The sequence below is a fragment of the Necator americanus genome, chromosome II (assembly GCF_031761385.1).
Source record: "Necator americanus strain Aroian chromosome II, whole genome shotgun sequence".
Lineage (NCBI taxonomy): Eukaryota > Metazoa > Nematoda > Chromadorea > Rhabditida > Ancylostomatidae > Necator > Necator americanus.
This window is the reverse complement of record NC_087372.1, coordinates 21,384,226-21,403,400: the sequence shown is the minus strand read 5'-3', so window position 1 is coordinate 21,403,400 and position 19,175 is coordinate 21,384,226. Positions and strand designations below refer to the sequence as shown.

The 19,175-nt window shown below is 44.7% G+C and overlaps 6 protein-coding genes across 9 annotated transcripts; 4 read left to right on the top strand and 2 right to left on the bottom strand.

Moving 5' to 3' along the window:
- Nucleotides 1-627: 627 nt before the first annotated feature.
- RB195_018881 (uncharacterized protein) lies at nucleotides 628-2,052 on the bottom strand (the record flags this gene model as incomplete). The annotated part of the gene is made up of 3 exons (XM_064186499.1): nucleotides 628-817; nucleotides 882-1,053; nucleotides 1,875-2,052. 3 exons carry the CDS (start codon nucleotides 2,050-2,052, stop codon nucleotides 628-630), a joined length of 540 nt encoding a protein of 179 aa, XP_064042380.1.
- A 125-nt stretch (nucleotides 2,053-2,177) lies between these two features.
- Nucleotides 2,178-5,695, top strand: RB195_018880 (uncharacterized protein; the record flags this gene model as incomplete). Of its 2 annotated transcripts, XM_064186498.1 has the most annotated exons (4): nucleotides 2,178-2,240; nucleotides 3,324-4,179; nucleotides 4,256-4,890; nucleotides 4,973-5,695. In XM_064186498.1, the coding sequence occupies 4 exons, from the start codon at nucleotides 2,178-2,180 to the stop codon at nucleotides 5,693-5,695; spliced, it is 2,277 nt and encodes a 758-aa protein (XP_064042378.1). The 2 variants fall into 2 exon arrangements, with proteins under 2 accessions (XP_064042378.1, XP_064042379.1); XM_064186497.1 differs by lacking the exons at nucleotides 2,178-2,240; nucleotides 4,973-5,695 and adding an exon at nucleotides 2,950-3,048 and having other exon boundaries at nucleotides 3,324-4,143; nucleotides 4,256-4,971.
- Nucleotides 5,696-5,707: 12 nt separating this feature from the next.
- Nucleotides 5,708-6,319, top strand: RB195_018879 (uncharacterized protein; the record flags this gene model as incomplete). The annotated part of the gene is made up of 1 exon (XM_064186496.1): nucleotides 5,708-6,319. One exon carries the CDS (start codon nucleotides 5,708-5,710, stop codon nucleotides 6,317-6,319), a length of 612 nt encoding a protein of 203 aa, XP_064042377.1.
- Nucleotides 6,320-6,601: 282 nt separating this feature from the next.
- RB195_018878 (uncharacterized protein) lies at nucleotides 6,602-11,743 on the bottom strand (the record flags this gene model as incomplete). The annotated part of the gene is made up of 5 exons (XM_064186495.1): nucleotides 6,602-6,665; nucleotides 8,535-8,675; nucleotides 11,156-11,247; nucleotides 11,306-11,379; nucleotides 11,563-11,743. The coding sequence occupies 5 exons, from the start codon at nucleotides 11,741-11,743 to the stop codon at nucleotides 6,602-6,604; spliced, it is 552 nt and encodes a 183-aa protein (XP_064042376.1).
- A 1,119-nt stretch (nucleotides 11,744-12,862) lies between these two features.
- On the top strand, nucleotides 12,863-13,588 carry RB195_018877 (uncharacterized protein; the record flags this gene model as incomplete). 2 transcript variants are annotated; one of them, XM_064186494.1, is made up of 5 exons in its annotated part: nucleotides 12,863-12,878; nucleotides 12,937-12,988; nucleotides 13,047-13,097; nucleotides 13,242-13,373; nucleotides 13,546-13,588. In XM_064186494.1, the coding sequence occupies 5 exons, from the start codon at nucleotides 12,863-12,865 to the stop codon at nucleotides 13,586-13,588; spliced, it is 294 nt and encodes a 97-aa protein (XP_064042374.1). The 2 variants fall into 2 exon arrangements, with proteins under 2 accessions (XP_064042374.1, XP_064042375.1); XM_064186493.1 differs by lacking the exons at nucleotides 12,863-12,878; nucleotides 12,937-12,988 and having other exon boundaries at nucleotides 12,998-13,101.
- Nucleotides 13,589-13,668: 80 nt separating this feature from the next.
- RB195_018876 (uncharacterized protein) lies at nucleotides 13,669-18,771 on the top strand (the record flags this gene model as incomplete). Of its 2 annotated transcripts, none has more annotated exons than XM_064186491.1 (7): nucleotides 13,669-13,675; nucleotides 16,077-16,126; nucleotides 16,192-16,219; nucleotides 16,460-16,503; nucleotides 16,569-16,641; nucleotides 18,560-18,600; nucleotides 18,760-18,771. In XM_064186491.1, the coding sequence occupies 7 exons, from the start codon at nucleotides 13,669-13,671 to the stop codon at nucleotides 18,769-18,771; spliced, it is 255 nt and encodes an 84-aa protein (XP_064042372.1). The 2 variants fall into 2 exon arrangements, with proteins under 2 accessions (XP_064042372.1, XP_064042373.1); XM_064186492.1 differs by having other exon boundaries at nucleotides 16,563-16,641.
- Nucleotides 18,772-19,175: the final 404 nt, after the last annotated feature.

Here is a 19,175-nt window from a genome sequence, read left to right as displayed (position 1 = left end):
GTTATTACTTAAGCTACTTTTGACTTAATCGGCGGCGGGTGTTACGGCCTAACGCGGCTATCCGCATCTTCGCCGGAGTACGTCGTCCTTGAACATATCCGAACCTATCCTGTAAGATCTTCAGCTAGAGTTTGCATAGAATCTACCCATCTGTCGCTATTCCACAAACGGTGGGATTTCACGTCTCGACTGAACTGCCTGTTAACGCCAAGAGTCCTTTGACCTTCCTTCACCACCTCCGTCAAGAACTTTTTATACGACCAGGTCTTTTCCAATTAGGATGTGGAGGCATCTTCAGGTCTACATGGACAAGACGATCTTCTCTTAACGTTACCAAAGAAGCGAAGACGGTTTTCCATGACTACTTCAGAGCAAGATGTTGACGTTTTCCACGTGTCATCCGCCGGTGCACCATGTCTACTTCCAGATAAAGTTCTTCGTTATGGCATGCCAACGGCCAAAAGTAGCCTAGCAGTCGCCTAAATAGCTTTTTCTCCACGCAGTCAAGCTTTTCCATCATCGTCGCTGCCCAAATCTCCGAACCGTGCATCACGGTAGGGCAAAATGCGGATAGGTAGACTCGCAGCTTGGCTTTGTTGGCGATGGGGGTCGACCACAGGCACTTGGTCAATCAGTTGAATGCAGAGTTAGCTTTGCGCTTCTTTGCTGAATATCTCTCTCGTAGCTGCCATCGTTTTTCAGCATACAGCCCAAATGACGAAACTCATCCACGAGTTCGATAGGTTGTTCATCCATCCTGATTCCCGTTGACGGTCTCGAGGAGACCCACATCTGCATGCATTTACCAGGGCGTAGGCTGCAGCTAACTTCGATACAACTTCGCGCTACTAGTAACGAATATTACTACATCGTCGGCGTACTCAAGATCCACCAATGGACGTGCAGAAGGTGCCAAAATGACATCGGCGGGACACTGCATTATGTCATCGACGGCAAAGTTGAACAGGAAGCGTCCCGCCTCGGCCCCTCGTCTCAATCCAGTTTCCACTTCGAAGAGATCCAACTGGTGTTCGGACCGCAGAAGTTGTTCTTCTATCCATTTCGTTTATTAGGCGTATGAATTTTCCTGGAACTCCATTGACACCAAGCGCATTGAGAAGACGGCCCTCGGTGAGAAGAGTCGAAAGCGGCTTCGAAGTCTAAAAATTCTAACTGTAGAGGCTTCGAATACTGCTGCCACACTTCAATCACTCTTCTCACAATAAACACCTGATCAATCGTCGATTGACCAGTTCGAAAGCCGGCTTGGTCGTCACGGGTGGTTTCTTCGCGATGTCAGATTAGTGGATCCAGGATGATCTGCTTCACATCCTTGTACATTACACGCAGCAAAGATATTCCTCGGTAATTACTGGGTTCCGTAACGGATAGCTTCCTGTGGAGAAGAATTATAATAGCGTGTCTCCACGAGTTAGGAATCCTTTCGTCAATCAAGGAATGATCTTCATCATCTCACGAATCCCAGTAGTAGGGTTAGACTTCAGCATCTCTGTTTCTATTCCATCGTTCTTCAATTTCATCGTCTCCTGCTGATTTTCCATTCTTCATTTTTTGAATACAGACTAAAACCTCCGACTCCGTCGGTGGCTATTCGCAACCGTGGCGTATGTCTGTCTTTGGGCGTGTACGAGTTCAAGGACTGACGGCGCTTCTCGGTTCAGCAAAGTGTTAAAATACTCCCTTCAGATGGGCAGGGTTGTCTCCCTAACAGTGACTCTGTTGGCTGTGTTCAGGTCAGCCGAACACCTCATCATCTTGCCGCTATACTGCCTTAGAAGACTATACGCTTTTCTCGGGTTCTCATTCTCCCATGCCTTCTCAAACTCCTCCGCTTGACGTCCATTCGTTCCCACTATCATATTTCAGCTGACGATGCAACATTCTCAGGCACTTCTCCTGGTTGTAGTCACCAGTACCACCAGGGCAACACATACAGAATTGTACGTAGATATTGTCTCCGCAGATGCAAAGGCGAACTTCTTCCTCGGTACTAAAACCGGGAGCGTTTTCTTTGCAGCGTCCTGAATGCATTTAGTGAAAGAGTCGGCGTCATCCACTCTCTTCCTGGTCCGTGATCCCATATTGATCGGCACTCGTTGGCGGAACTTCTTTCTGCATTCCTCGTTTTTCAAACCTGCCAAGCCAAGCTTCGGCTGATGTTGGGCTCCCCGATACCTATTCTGGAACCGTACCATAAAGGTGAGAAGAACTTGTCAGTGGTCGGCATCGAATGTGACGTTCCAGACAGCTCTATATTTTCGAATATCTGACAAATATATGTTCTTCGTAATCGTAATCGGGCTGAAGCTTAAGAGTCGGCGTCTTCCGCTTTCGCTGCCCTTCTGGCGTTAATAGGGTTGTCGCTTGTCACGTAAGCTGATGGGGTCGATGATTCCTCTTAAACGTAGATGCTATGATGACATTCGTCTGCTCGCAAAGGTCTATCAGACGATTTCCATTCTCCGATGTTTGCTCCATGAGATACTACCATTTTCCAGGCACATCGGATTGTCGCCTAGGTCCCATCTTTGCATGAGCATCAATTACTGCCAACAATTACTGCTTGCTGGCTTGGTATCTTGGATATCAACATATTGAGGTCATCATAAAACGCATCCCTGCTGTAGTCCTCTGCGGTTTCTGTAGGTGCGTGAGCACTTACGACCCAGAGTTTGAGTCCTCTGCGATACCACAATCGTATGAAGGCCCATCTCGACGACGTTGATCTAAACTCCTCCACCAGGTTGTTATAATCGTTCCTCACAGCTATTGCGCAGCCTCATTCCTTCCTTTCATCAGCACCGCCGCAGTTGATGGTGTAATTGTCGATACTGATATTTCCTGCAATGCATGTAGATATCGCAGAAGTCTGAATGGAGCGGCTTGTTGGAGTTCACTTGACAGCGACCGGCAGTTCAGTGTAACGAGATGGATGTTCGTCGCCAAAGATTCCATGTTTCCGCCAACATTCGACCTGTCAGAGTATGGGCTTTGGCATGGTGCTGGACGACAGCAACTTCTTGCAATGTACAGGAAGTTTTTGCCATATAACAGCGCAGGTTATATAGCTCGTCCTCCACAACGGTTTGCCGCCTCATAGTGGCGTGGAGGTGATACTGGGCGTCGAACTGCGATGCACAGCGGAGGTTCGTCCTCCGGTAGGGTCTCCCAAGCTGAGAAGGAGTTCGACACATCCGACATTCCGTCTTCTCGGAATCGGAAGCCTAGCTAAGAGTAAACCACTGCTAAGATTCACCACCGTCTTGGCAAAATGTCGCAAGGTGGTTCCCTGATCCATATAGGTTGGGCGACGACCTGTGGTGAAAGCTAAGCTCGCCGTGGCATGGCTGCTTAGTTTGGGGAAAAGTCTTCTTGCCACTCCAGCATATTCACTGCCTCAGTACCCTGCACACTGGGTCCTGCCGTCTCAGACTTCGGACGGTATGGCGACCGGTGAGAGGCGATCAAATCTCAGGTTGCTCAGGACGTCATTGATTCTGGACAAAGGCGACACGCGCACGACTCGCCATGGAGACTGTCTCAGACTGTGTACTTACAACGCGAGAACAGTTTCCACAGACGCTGACCTGCATGCCTTTCTCGGAGCTGCAGAGCGTATCAAATTTCACGTGATTGCTCTGCAGGAGACCAAGTGCAGAAGGAGCGACGTACGACAGATGAATGACAGTACACTCGTCATTCGTGGAGAGAAGGTTCCGTCGCGAAATGTAGGCGGTGTTGGTTTTGTTGTGCACCCATCTGTCGTCCATCTCGTCGATTCTCACGAGATCCTGTCACCTCGTCTGGCCATTCTTCGCCTCCGCCCTCTGCGCCAAAAATCCATCAGTATCATCAACTGCTACTCACCAACATCAGCAGCTGATGAATCCGAATTGGAAGCGTTTTACGAGGAGCTGGAGGAAGTAGTCCGCAACGAGAAGTCCTTCTACAAATTCGTTGTCGGAGACTTCAACGCAAAACTAGGAAAGGCCACAGAAGAGGAATACAGGATTGGAAGATTTGGACTAGGAGATCGGAATGAAAATGGCAATAGTCCCGCTGGGCTGTTGTCCGCCGCTCGCCTCTTTCAGGGGAACTCTCTTTCCACGAAAAAAGATCATCGTCGGTGGACATGGGAGTCGCCCAATGGCGCGACTCGTGCGGAGATCGACCACATTCTCACCAACCGGAGGTGGTGTCTACTTGACGTCTCAGTAGTACCATCCTTTTGTAGTGGTTCTGATCACCGTCTCCTTCGTGCGAAAATACGTCTTAGCCACACGATGGAAAAGAACATCTGCTATCGGCAACGAAGGAGAAAAGAAGTCGTCTACGAGGAGTCGAGGATTACGAGCCTGTGCTGAACGCGCCTCGAAGCCCCGCACGACAAACTTGGATCGAATTTCGAAGACCACTAAGGAATTGTTGGAAAGAAGAAGGGCTTTGAGGCTTGATCCGAATGCGTCGCACATTGAGCGGTTAGTAGTAGCAAACACTAGCTGCAGAAAAGCGTTGCAGGAGGATCTTATGAAGTACAGGCAGAAGAAGATTCTGGAAGCAGCACAAAGAAGAACAAGTCTAAAGAAGTGCCGCAGGGATCTCCGCGAATATAATATTCCGCTAGCAACCTTGCTGAGCGAAGACGGGTCTTCTCGTCGTGAGATGGAAATCATAAAGGAGAGGTTCTACTCGAACCTTTTCCGTTCATCAACTCCTATGTCAAGCCCGATCATCCCCACTGGCGAAGCTCCACCACGGATTCTCCCTTCGGAAGTACGAGTCGCTATCAAGGGCATGAAACCTGGCACAGCCCCCGGACCTGATTTTATATCAGCAGACTTTCTTCGGGCTGGTGGCCATCCGCTTCATGTAATCTTAGCAGCGCACATGACATCCTACCTTCAGAAAGAAAGATCCCAGACCAGTGGAAGACCCCGTTCTTGTCCATAAGAAAGGTGACCGAGAGGACCTTCGGAACTACCGTCCGATATGCTTGCTGAGCGTGTTATACAAAGTATTCACCAAGATCATCCTCACCCGCATATCTAGGACGCTGGATGAAGCCCAGCCTCAAGAACAAGCTGGATTCCGCCAGGGGTTGAGCTGCTTGGACCACATCCAGACCGTGTCGAGGGTCATAGAGGTTTGCCGGGAATACCGCCTGCCCCTTGTTCTAACCTTCGTCGACTATGAGAAAGCCTTTGACAGCGTAGAAACGAATGCAATACTGTCAGCGCTGGTCGACCAAGGTGTGGACGCGTCGTATGTGAGGACATTAGCCAATTGCTACGATCGATGCACGACTAGGATACAGCTTTTCCACCGCCCTCTCACCATACCCATTGGAAAGGGGGTACGACAAGGCGATACTATATCGCCGAAGCTGTTCACGGCTGCATTGCAATGGATAATGAAATCACTATCCTGGGAAGAAAGGGGCATACGTGTTGATGGAAGATTTCTCTCGAACCTTCGTTTCGCGGACGACATCGTTCTCTTTTCGAGCACTACCAACGAAGCAGAAACGATGCTCAACGAATTGAACGAAGCAGGGAAGAGAATAGGACTGCGAATAAACAGAAAGAAGACACAGTTCATGAAGAACGCCTACTGCGAGGGCGGAGGAGTACAACTTGAAGGCTCCCAAATCGTGGAAACTCCGTCATACGTATAACTTGGACGTTCAATGAACATGGAAAACGACTTGAAGGAAGAACTAAATAGAAGAATGAGAGCAGCATGGGTAGCATTCGCAGCCGTCAGGGAAGCCACGGACCAGCTGACGGAAGAAGATCTTCGTGCCCATCTGTTCGACTCGACAGTTCTTCCAGCGCTCTGTTACGCAGCGGAGACGTGGGTAGACACCGCGGCCACGGCTAGGAAGCTACTTACCACCCACAGAGCCCTTGAGAGATGTCTCCTGAAGTTTAACCGGCGCACACAACACCTAGCCGGTCTTCGTAGCTCCGACTTAAGAGGAATGTCCCGTCTTCGCGACCCAGCGGAATATGTATCGAAAGCAGAACATAGATGGGCCGGTCACATCATGAGAAGAATCGACGATAGATGGACTAAAAGAGCGCTAGAGTGGATCCCAAGGGACGCTAAACGCCCCCGAGGGAGACCGCCAACGAGATGGGGTGACGTGTTCGTTACACGGATGGACCAGCTGAGAGCTCAGTTGGATACGGCTCAAGGACCTCGTCAACGTCACTCACGAAGCTTGAGAACATCTTGGATGACAATGGCGAGGGAACGAAACGAGTGGAAGAGATGCTGGGGATCGCACGTCCAGTGAAGACGGGCCATCTAAGTATCTAAGTAAGTATATAGCTTGTACGTTTCCAATGCGTACACTCGAACACCTGATCGCGTTTAGTTAAAGTAGGGCCATCACGAGCAGGCAGCAATCAGACGTGTATACGGGCTGTTACTAATAACAATTTTTTCCGTTTTGTTAAGGAGTGTAAACACATTGTTGAGAAATTTCGCAGTCCCCGTTCACATTTGGTACCAAAAATTTCAGCAGTACATTTCGAAAAAACTGAAGTAAATTTGCATCTCTATTCCTTGCGTATCATTACAATTTGCATAAATGATTCCAAACATTTGACAAAATCCACTTCTTAAGTTCAGCATTCAACCTAAAATGATATGCTAACACAGAATGACGTGAACATCATTTAATTGACAAAGATAAGATGATACATCAGATTAAGTAAGCTGTTACTTACATTTAAACAGCTGTTTGCACGGGTATGTCTGATTTCTAGAAAATGGTTTTGGAATGATGAAAATAACGTAATAGGCATACATTAGGAGGAAAAGCTACGCAGGCACCGACCACAACCAGTAACTACTCATAACATCTCATTTATTTCTTGTCAAATGTGCTTCGAATTACATCTCCTTTCTACTACATTCTGACGTCGACACACCACATCGACATCGTGCGACTTGTTTCTCCACATGTTTCTACTCTTTCTTTCTGGCACACAAATTCGAAGCTGCGAGGTCCGGTAACAACATGTCACTGTTTTCTGGCACCAGCAAGTCAACCTCCCACCGAAGGCGCGCATGGTGTTCTTAGTTGGATGAGATAATAAAACTTGAGGAAGTAAAGCAATAAAACAGGTGCTTTCTGGTTGAGCTTCAGACTTGCTCCCATGATTACTTTTTTGGTGGTGCTGACTGAATAACTTCTATTCGCGAAGTAAAAGTTGGCACGAATTTCAAACTAGATTTTACCCCCATGTGCTGTTCGAAGTTGACAACATTCAAACCCTGTATTCAGACACACTGACATTTGTGCTCTAACTGTAATTTGAGTTCAATATTCGATATGTAGGGGCGGGTGTAGTGTAGCGGTTAGAGGTTCCGCTTCCTGCACAATCGATCGGAGGTTCGAATCCGCCCTAGCCTCATCAAGCCTTTCATCCCTCCGGGGTCGATAAATTGGTACCAGACTTGTCTGGGAGGATAAAAGCACTGACTTGACACATCGGCTAGCCACCGCAAGTCATTGTATAGGCCAGATACACGTTCGTAAACCTCAAACGATTCTGAATTGAAGTGAACGTGGGGGCGCATCCCAAGCGGATTGATTAACGCCAGAAACTTTATCCTTTATTCTATTCGATATGTCAATATGTCATGTCAATACGAAATGGGATTAGCTGCAATTGCGAAAGCTTCTGTAATCGAAGCGGCACAGTGGAGCCAGCGGTTGAGATAGACTGTGACCGCCGTGAACAGCAGCGATGAGTGGTGCTGGCAAGGGTTCCCTTTTGATGCTAATCGCACTGCATCCAACGTAGTTGCCTACCCAGCTATACCATCTATACCGTTTTCACCCGACAACACTTGACTGCTGCAATTTGAAGGAGATTGAATTCGAATATATAGTCATGTCAAAACGAAATGAGGTTAAGCGCAATTGCAAAAGTCGGAATTTTTGACCATTCGACCATTTTCAAGTCCGCATATATCAGGAAACAACGAATTCCTGAATTTATACATATATTCAAAAAATCCTTTAGTATTTTATACATCTGCTCGGACATCTGACTTTTGCATGTTTGTTCTAGTACTGGCATTTGACTCTACCTCGATATTCCTGTGGGAATTTCCCACAATTTCGTTAAACAAACAGCATATTTTACATCCGTAACTGATTTTTTTCAAAATCCTGCACTCTTTTTCAGTGCCACTTATGTACGTTTTGTAACTGCTCTCGCAAAATAGTAATTATAACTCGGTGTGAGGGGGGTCACCGCGAGCAGGTAGAAATCGGACTGCGCATGCAGTCGCCGACTGCTCGGCTACTTTTATCAAGTTGTAGATGCCACTATGGTACACATATGCCATAGCAAACAAACTTACAAAAAAAGATGTGGTATACTGACAAATGACACGTGAAAATCATCAACATCTTGCACCTTTTGAAGTAGTTATAGGAACCCTCATCTCTTCTCTCTTTTAATGATTTTGGAGGTGTACATGGGCACTCTTACCTGCGTTTATGTGGACAACGGTGGACGCAAATAAGGAAGCATACGGCCTTGGTAGGAAACAGCACGTAGTAGAGATAAAAAGACCGAGGACGTCCAATATCCCCCCAAACATCATGAATATGAACGCTCGTCGTATCGACTCTGAAAAAAAACACTCTTTAAAATCTTTCGGACTGAAGAATGATCATTTTGATCTAATTTTCTGAACGACTGCAGAATTTGAATTTGGACATCCTCAATGCCAGAAATAGATAAACCCAATCTTGTATCCTGAAAATAACGGAATTAGAGACTCTTCTTATTTGAACTAGAATAACTTTTAAATGAATCAGAAACCATGGTGTCGTTACACCCGTTGGTATCATTGTTTCGAATTCTTGGAGTTGCTAGAAACTCTCAACTCGTGGGATTTCTAGAGGCTTTGCGTCGAATTTCTGAAAACTGAAAGTACTTTGAGCGCGTTGGCATAGTACGGCAGAAAGTGCAGATGCAGTACTACAGAAATGTGCAATCGAGACCCTACACCAATTCAACATCAAGGTAACTAAATTTTTTAATTTGGAGTTCCCTGGAGTCATTAAGAAGTTAAATCATCAAACAGCCTGAGAGATGGCTGGAGATCACCAATACAAATGGGAAATATATGATTGACTAAAAACTTGTTTTAGTCAATAAAAACTCGCTCCAAGTCTTCTCTTCTTGAAACCTCAGCATTAGGAAGTATATTTATGTTTTCTTGTTATGCCAACGAGGTTTAGGTGAAACTTTATTATTGCCCTGACGTTTCGACAAACTCGTATTTATAAACCGCCTGGAAATGGTTCGAGGTTTTCGATTTCATGCATATCCCATCAAACTCCTCCTATCTCCTTTTCTAGCCTCGATATTGTTCTAAGCGAGTGCAGCACGCAAGACCTCCAAAAGGAAAGCAAACTGACCAGTCTCACTGGGCCAGAGAACCATCGCGGTGTTCTTAAAGATTGTCACCAGGGCGAATGAGATCTACGCACTGTGCAGTATCCTCAAGTTCTAATGTCTGGATTACGTTAAGGAATTGCATGTAGGACAATCTTATAGCTCACAGAGTGTTACGAACGGCATGGTAATTGGTAACTGAAAACACTCGTTTTTGTTATTTATGGCTGGATTCCTAACGGAAATCCAGAATGCTTCCAATGCCTTCCGAGCAAATATTTCGTTTTTGTGCGCTGTTATCGTACACTTCATTTCAAACTCGTTTCCATCATGCTTCTCATTTTTGTGGCGCCCTAACGGTGTCATCGAACTTCCACGCCTTATACTAGCCAAACGTTCCTTAAAACGCAGGTTCAACATTCTTTCATTTTCTCCTATATAAATGGCGTTGTACGTTAGGCAATCTATTTAGTAATTTGTATAACTCCGATTTTCGTGCAATCACCAGTCTTAGTAAATGGACAAACAATGCAATACTCTGACACACATTGCCTATCGTAGAATGTATTGCGAACTAACTGTCGTTTGATGCTGTTGTTCGGGATGTTCACCAATACAACATAATCTTGCAACTGTGCTCGCAAAAGAGTCCGGGGTATAGCGGCAGTTAAGGAGTCAGAAAAGAAGGGTATGCACAGAGGAATTTTACCTTTACGTGGGATCCGCATTGCCTTGTTTGTAGTTCGAGATTGGGTGTTAGATTTCGATCTCGTGTAACCGTTTGAAATACCTATGCTTATGGCTAGTTCTAGTGATTCCTCATGTCCTCTATCACCTGTGCACATTACCGTTGCTGTTTTGACCATATTTCGGACAATTGTTTTTTTCATGCCAATTGGATGAGCTGACGTTGCCTTTATCAGTATGTTTTTCGATACCATACCATTTCACACCTGCAATGTCATTGTGCAGTTTTATCTGAGCATTTAAATAAGGCAGCCAACCATATTTCGGTTGTTCTCGAGTGAGATTTATGTACTTCATTCATTCATTCAAAATTCTAAAACATAAATTTTCAATTTGCCAGTAAAAGGTTGTGCATGACGGATATCGCTTTTGTGCCAAAGTTGCATACGAGATCAGAACATCGTCTTCTCCTTCAAGGATTTTCTTCACACAAAGAGAGGGGAAGCCGCAAAGTTGGAGAATTATCAATAACCGGGGTCTCTTCATTACGCTAGCCGGCTTTCATGAAGATCGTGTGGCTTTTCTGAGTTTTTTTTTTGAAGCAATGGACAATATCGCCAAGGAACACAATAGGCTCGTTGAACGACACTTTACGACTACACGAGGGAGACGGAGAGTCTCAAAACCACAATGAAAACACTGTCTCTAGAAGTTTTTGAGCTTATACACCGGATAAAAGTAGACCTTTAAGAGAGAAGAGTAACACTGTCACTTGAAGCTGTAGGAGCGGGAAAGCTCGTCGAGACTTCGTCAATCGTAAGACAAACATGACTGCTCTCTGGAACCCGAATGGAACGACGACTGGATCGAGAAGGTAATGGAGAAAATCGTCCACGACTTCTACTCTACGGCAAAAAGAGGCAAGAGAAAAAATTCTACGGCACCCGGTCAAAAAAGATGAGATCTGAACATCCGAAGAAGTTATTATCAGCACTCTTTTGAGTTTCTTTACACGCTACCTGTCGGAATGTGAGGTTCCTAACAGTGGACGATCAGCAAGACCGTGTTGTTGTAGAAGAAGCGGTATCCACATGATATTGGCAACTATTGCCTAATCTGCTTATTATTGCGAGCAAGCAGGATTTCGAAAAGGGTTCAGTACGACTTACCATATTCTCACAGTTTCGGAACTCATCGAGATATCGCGTGAGTATAAAATGCCGCCATGTCTCAGCTTTATCGACTTAAGAATGGTGTTCGACTCATTTTGAGACGGTCATGCTCAACCAAGGTGTTGCTAATCAGTGTATTAAGTAAGGGTACTTGGAGAGGTGTCCAATAACTTCACCGCCGGAGTTGTGCCATTCTACAAGAATATCATCATAGACTTGAGGAAAGGGGTCCACTGCTGGGTACACAATATCACCTAAAACATTCACGGTCACTCTCGAGTCGCAATACCAAAGCTGGGATGGGACGACATGAGAGTGAAGATTGATGGTTGACAACTTAACCATCTTCGCTTTGCTGATGATATTGTTCTGATAACATCTAGCATCAAGCAAGGAAGCAATCCTTGCCCAATTTGATGAAGCACGTGTATGCATCGGTCTTCAGCTGAGTCTGAAAAGAAAAAAACGATGTGCACGCGTAACGGAAGGGTCTCGAATACCCTATTTACATTTAACGGAACGAACATTGAAAAAGTGATGCTAGAAGCATCCAGCTTCACAGGAGTGAGGAATGGGACTTGGAGTTCCATCCTGTGATAGCGACAGGATATTAGAAACGTCGCTGCATTTGCTAAGGCAAGTAGGAGTGAGTGTAAGGTAGGCTGTACAAGTTAATCGTTTCAACGAGAACCGTTAGAATAAAGCCGTGAGCGACTGAGTCGCACGTGATATTCAGCGCACTACAGGAAGATCGCAGAGCCGATGGTCAAACTTTTTTTTTACAGATTCTTCGAATGAAAATTTGATGCTCTTCGTGTCCCCAAGCGAAATGAGAAACCACTGGGCAGCTCTCGCAAGTGAACGAGATAAACGGAGGTATAACAGGCCCGCGCAAGTTGACGAACAACGTTAACGTGATGAAGGTGAGGTATGCAGACCTATTCTTCTACGCGCTTCATCAAAGTCGACCAGCGTTTGTTCCGCTTGACTGATGCTTAACACTATTAGAATGATATCATCAGCGAGACGAAGATGGTGTAACTGCTGGGATGTTAGCTTTCACTCCCGTGCTACCGCATTTCAATCTTCGCATAGCGTTCTCAAGAGTGGCGCTGAGTATTTTGGGTCCCTTCACGTCGAGTGTGACATTATTTTAGAATTAGGACATATTGGTGGTGAAGATACTTACAATTTACGAAATATCTTTATGTATGAAGTGGGGACGCCTTAGTTGTGTAAGGATTCCATGACCGAATTTTATGACTCAACTGAGTCGAGGGCATTTATGTAACTGAAAGTGAGACACAGTGGTATCTTGTACTCTAGCGATACTTCCATGAGTTTTGAGAAGGTTTGTACATGCTCGCATGGATACAGTTCATCTAATGTTCTATCAATCGTGTTTAGGATTACTTTTGTGAAGAACTTGTAGATGAGAGACAGAAGAAAGCTTTTTTTCTTCCTTTCTTGGGAACCTCCGACAGATAACGAGTGGAAAGATTCGCCAGTGTGTTGATAAGGAATGGTGATGGGTTCTTCAGATGTTCAGAACCGATGCTTCTGGGACCAGGTGAAATACTATTTCTTTCTTCTTTTTCTTACGATTTTTTCATTTCAGGCATTTCAAGGTGATCAAAACCAAAGTAATTTAAATGAGATGACGAGAGCTCAGAAGCTGAAGTGCTGTGTATGAAGAATGAGCAACGCTCAAAAACACCGCATACCGTTGGTCTGTTAGCTGTAAACAAGGGAATTTCGACTTCGAAGACATCCCGGTTGACCACTTATCGTAGGTCGAAAAGAAATTCACCTTTTCCATCTTTTTGGAACAAAAAGTCTGTAACAAGTTAATTAATAATTAATTAACATTAACTTTTATTTTTATTTCTCTCATTGTTTCTAATGACAGTACCGTTGTTCAATAAGTTTTTAGATCGTTCACATTGAAGCTTCCGTGCTTGCTTTTTTCATCTTTTAAAGTGTTCTATACTGTCTTTTCTTTTTTATGCTGGACTGATCTCACTGACTGCTTCTGCAAACTTATCACTTTGGTCAAGTTCAAAAAGTAGGTATTGGAACTGTTCCGCTTTGTTCGCTTGGTGCTACAATTTAATGTACTAAAATAATAAGAATTAGCGAAATCAAAGAATCAAAACACAACTATCTTCCAAAGCGAGAAAATCCTTATTGAATTATTGCATATTGACATCACTTTTTATTTCCATGTTCATCTTCAGGAAGAATGTACCTACGACTAATTCCTGCATCCAGATCGTATAACAGGCTACCGTTTCTCCTTAGAGAACTTAAACAGGCGCATATCCTACCGGAGCTCTTAAGCTCGTCACAGGATCATTTCCATGAAAGGTAATCACTTAAAACTGTATAGTACTGACGTTGAACTGAAGTGGTAACGTCACTGGGATCGTCGTCGACGAGGTATTGGACATGGCTGCAGTGGAAATCTGTCATTGCTGAAATGTACACGAACTAGAGTTGTGCGGTGTAAGAATTTTTCCGAACTCAAACATATTTCTACCCCTCTTTGCCGTCAATCAGATTCTTGACTATTACGATAACCCCTTTTTATAGAATAAGTTTCTCATTTTTATTGAATATATATCAAACATCACGTAAGCTCGTTCGAAAAATATGTCATCGGAAGTTGTGGAACATTATGCAGGGTATTAGTCCTTTTGGATTGTGCCAACACGTTTCAGTGACTTCGGTTCACGAATGTGAAGGTTAACGAACGAGTACGAAGTCTATACAATAACCTGCGGCGGTCAGTCGCTGCTTCAAATGAGAATCAGAATCTCTCGGACAGCTCTGCTCCATCGGTCCCGAGATGATAAGGCTTATTCGGTTTTAAGCAGTGTCCACTATCGGCTACAGAAGTAGTGGGGAGCTCATAGTACTAGACAGAGACATAACATTAAAGGGTAATCTTTAAAGTGAGAAATATTTGCCCTTTAGAAACTATCCTTTGATATATTTCTCAAAAGTATTATTTAGGAATCACACTTTAAACATCTACATCCCTCTGACAACCGGTCTCTCCGAATGTAAAACGACTGCTAAGTAATCTACAGTGAACCTTTGAGGGAGATGTGTACGCTGCATCCAATTGTCAGTGGTCGAAGGTCAGCGTCTTCTTACCAGCCTTTCACGTGTAACCAATGAATGGGCTGCTAAAAAGACTAGAACGTGTACATAGAGGTGTGGTCTCGTAGGAACTAAAGCGGTTTCCACGAGGTTTTCACGACAATCAGACAGTGATGATCGGAAATACTCCTGATCCCCGCAATCTGCAAGCTCATATCTAGCTTTTCCCGCTGGTTCCCTCACCACGTCAAGTACTGCTTTGAACACTGGAAGAGAACGATGTCAGAAAGAAGGAGACGTTTCAGCTGTGCTTCCTATGTAGTCCTAGTCATAGCCTTGAAGAGAATTTTGAAGGATACTGTCTGAAGATTTGATTTCCTTGACATGGAAGAAGGGAAGGAAACAGCAGTTGCTCGAAGTTTTTCGTTGAAAAAAAAAATGTAGCGTAACTCACGATCTAGCCAGCAGAACTGCCACGGTCCGAACGAAGCGTTTTTGAAGAAAACCGGTTGGTTAATTTGTGTGTCATCGTAGCTCTGTGTGTTATTTGGAAGCACGTAGTACTTGAGTACTTCTGACGTATACAACCAACTGTTTGTTGAGCTACCTAAAAAGTGTTGCGCTTGGCATTTGTCATCAATCAAATCGTAAAATTAAAAGCGTGAAAATACCATGAATCTGACGTGGTGAAGGAATCCGCGGGAGAATCTAGAGTTGGGGTTGTGTACTGCGGGATCAGGGGTGGTTCCGCTCATCTCTTCCCAGTATTCGTAGGAGACGGCGTGGAAGACGACGTTTTTAAGACCGTTTTAAGTTGCAGCGCCCTACTCTTTAGCATCCATGTACGATCGGTAGAGGATCAGTGATGTGTTCTCACTTGCTTATTCAAGTAGCACGAATGAACAGTTTGTTAAGGGGACCGGAGCGTGTGCATATAGGGCCTTTCTAAAGTACCTCGTAATAATCAATGTGGTTCCCACGCGTTTCTCGTGACGATCAGGGAGAGATGAGCGGAACCACCCTGATTTCGCAATCTAAATCCCATCTCCTGCTTTTACCGCGGGCTCCCTCGCCAGATCAGATTCGTGGTATGCTGCCCTTAAAATTCCTGAGAAAGAGTCAGTGGGAAATGACTAAATGGAGTTTTTGGTGTGGGTAATTTTCATTAAAATCTAGTTTTGTCTGTAAACGAGTTTCTTCTTTATTCTCCTGAAATAGGACTATTCGTTTCCTTGTAAACCATGTCACCTCATATTTTTCAAATCCTAGTTTGTGCTCCTAGTACCTCATTCAGGGATTTTGATTGAATGAAATGCTGCCTCTTTTAGAATTATACATCGCTCGATGAAGAGCGGTGTAGCACAGTCTCTAAAAGGTTTTGCTGCCCGCTCCTTGATCGGAAGTTCGAATCCGCCTTAGTACAAACCAAACCTTTATCGCTCCGGGCTATCAGACTTGTCTGGGAAGATAGAAACACTGACTTGATTCTTTCGGCTGACCTCGCAATTCGCTGCATAGGACACGTTCGTTAACCTCTAACGAATCTGAATTGAAGTGAACATGGTGATACATCTCAAACAGATTGATTAACGCCAGATACTTTATAATTTGTCCTTTCTTTATTTGTGTCGATGATATAGCAGAAGGTTCAATCTGTGTTTAGATAATATGATTTTGATTTGGTGCAAGAGTTTCTCTGTAGCCTCTCGTTTCGTAAGGAACTTAAAGAACATCAAATCTTCTTGAAGGAATGAAGAACTCTGACCAACGAGTTGAAGTTTCCCGTAGCGTTGTGTCGAATATTGCGTGAGTGTTGTGGATATATTACCATTGTGTGGAACTCACTCGCCTACAGGCCTAGTCCATGGTCACATGAAACACATCACGCATTCGGCCCATCTTATTCTCTTTTCGTTGGCAAATGCGGCAGCATCTCTCTTCAATCATTGACGTAGAACAAAACATCGAATTAAAAAACATTCGAAAAACAAGAATTAAATCTTTCTTTTGTTTGCAGATACTCGTAGCATAATTCTTTTGATTAAGCGTTCAGTGGTGCTGATTGTGGTTTCCTGCTCCCTAGTTCGGAGGTCAGCATGAATGTGCATCAAAACCTCTCACGTTCTCATGAACATCTTTTTTTTTGCAGTTTCAGCTGCTGATAACCGATCCTGCTACACGTTCCGTCGAATCCAGCCAACTTCTCTTCTGTTCTGTTAATGCTAGATGTTAGATATTGATGTCATGGGTGAAACGAAAATGTGGTTGGTGGCCGCTAATTTTCAGTCTCATTCCAAGTTTCTCGAGAATGCCAATATTTTGAGAGATGAACTGTGTCTTTCTGTCAGATCCCTCTCATCTCAACAATCATGTTTAAAATAATTTTAAAATTGCAGTTGTTAAAGTGCTGTATAAAGCTCGAGTATCTACATGTACATAGTAGGATGCCTTGGTTGTCCATGGCTAATCTGACCGTTTCCACAAACGTTGAAAGATGAAACAACCATCTTGAATTTATTCTTTCTATGACATGGAATTTGCGGTCGACCCTACACTCAGGTCGACAAGTATTGTGAACAGTTCAATCTTACACACAAGCTGCGTTGCGAAATCCTTTATAACACTGCCCCACCACATGTTGCAAAACTAACCCGATAAAGTTGAGAGATCCTCACTGGATGGTATTTCCTCCGCCACACAGTCTGGACATTGCGCCTCCCGATTACCACCTATAGTTGGGTCAAAACGACATGAAGCACGGACCGTTGCGTAAGCGGCCGCGCTCGGAAGCGGTGCGGTGGAGACAGTGGAATCGAGGTGCGACCATGGCGAACTGCAGAGGTGGTTGACGGCAGCGAGGATCCTACACGATCCCAACCGCTACGCTCCATCGCTATGCTTCAAGCGCAGCCGCTTGCGCAAATGTCAGTGCTTCATGTCGTTTTGACTCGACTATACTCTGGTCATTGGCTCATCACTTTCAGGGGCAACACTTCATGGTCTGTGCACTTATTTTGATATTATAAATTTAGTTTATCAAATGGCCATAAGAGACAACTGGAGAGTCCCAACTTTATTTGAACAAGTAAACTGGAAATTAAAGGCAGCATACCACGAATCTGAAGTGGTGCGGATTTCAGATGGAGTATACGTATACGGGGTCGTAAATTATGCAGACGAGGGTAGTTCTGCTCATCTCTCCCTGCATCACCGCAAACAACCACCTCCAGAATGCTGTTTTGTACGACGCCATCTATTGCAACGATCCACCTTTTGCGCCGCTTCCGCCCTGCGATTCGCCGAAAATCAATTCGAACTGCCCCGACAGGCAGTGAGGGGCGCTACGCGTGCAAGGGTGGCGCGCTGCAATAGAAGGGATCGTACAAAACAGCATTCAGGGGTCGGCTGCTTGCAGTGATTCAGGGAGAGATGAGCGGAATCAATCCGGTCTCCATAATCTACGACCCCGTATACGGATACTCCACCTGAAAACCGTACCATCCCAGATTCGTAGTATGCTGTCTTTAAGACAAAATATTTGAGAACTGGGCGGGTGTAGCGCAGCCGGTTAGAGGTTCCGCTGCCTGTGCAATCGATCGAAGGTTCGAATCCGAACTTATGATCACCAAGCCCTTCATCCCTCCGGGGTCGATAAATTGGTAAAAGATTTGTCTGGGAAGATAAAAACACTGACTTGACACTTCGGCTAGCCCCAACAAGTCATTGCATAGGCCAGTTACACGTTCGTTAACCTCAAACGATTTTGGAGTGAAGTGAACATGGTGGCACATCCCAAGCGGGTTGATTAACGCCAGACGCTTTATCCTTTATTTGAGAACTCCTCCTCCGCCTTCTGCAACAATAGAAATATCTCTATTCTATCTCTGAAAACATCGATTCAGAACTAGACTCTAGCACGCTGTTCATACGTTCTCTCACTAACGCTATTTTGCCTGGTAGCACTCTTCAATCCACTTAGTGGTTTTATAGAGTAGTTTTATAGGCCTAATGTAGAACTTGTTCTTAAATATCCCCAAAGAAAATAATCGCTGATATTCAGATCTGGGGAACAAAGTGCCAATCGAAACCACGGCTGCTGGCGATAGGGGAGCATAAATGTAATCTTTCGTCGAAGTCTTTTTCCAGATGGTCGAATCAAGCTGAAGACACATCGAGGAATCATCGAGGTCTCGGCACTTGAATATCGCACTAATTTCACTCAAATATCAACAAGCGTTGCAGCTAGCGGCCGTTAATCTTTGAAAATATTAAAAGGGAACATTCTTCTGTAATGAGGCCAACCTCGAAATCGCACTACAAACTTTCTCCGATCGAATGTGTTCCAGATTCTATCTTGAAGGCATCCACTAGCTAACTGCACGTTGACAATCGTTGCTCTTCTGCTGATTGGGAACCTTGCATCTCAACAGTAACGCGCAAAGTTTTGCCAAGGTACTACTGCGATCTGGCAGGTGTCTGGACTTTGTGGTGTTAATAACAAACATAATAGTATGTCATACTAAATAAGTTATGTACTTCGCTTAGATGGTGAGGAGGCGAATGGACAAGTCCGTTGAAAAGATTGGAGTGGAACTGGTAGATGACTCTCTCCATACTCTTTTCCGTCACAGTGGTTGTTCCATTTCAGTGCCGGAAGTTCATCGTTGTCTCGTTGTTGTCGGAGTACCGATGTTCATGTCCATATTTCTACATGTCTGTGCAGCTTCTGCTAAAACTGATGCTCTTCTTTCTTTAAGGTGTT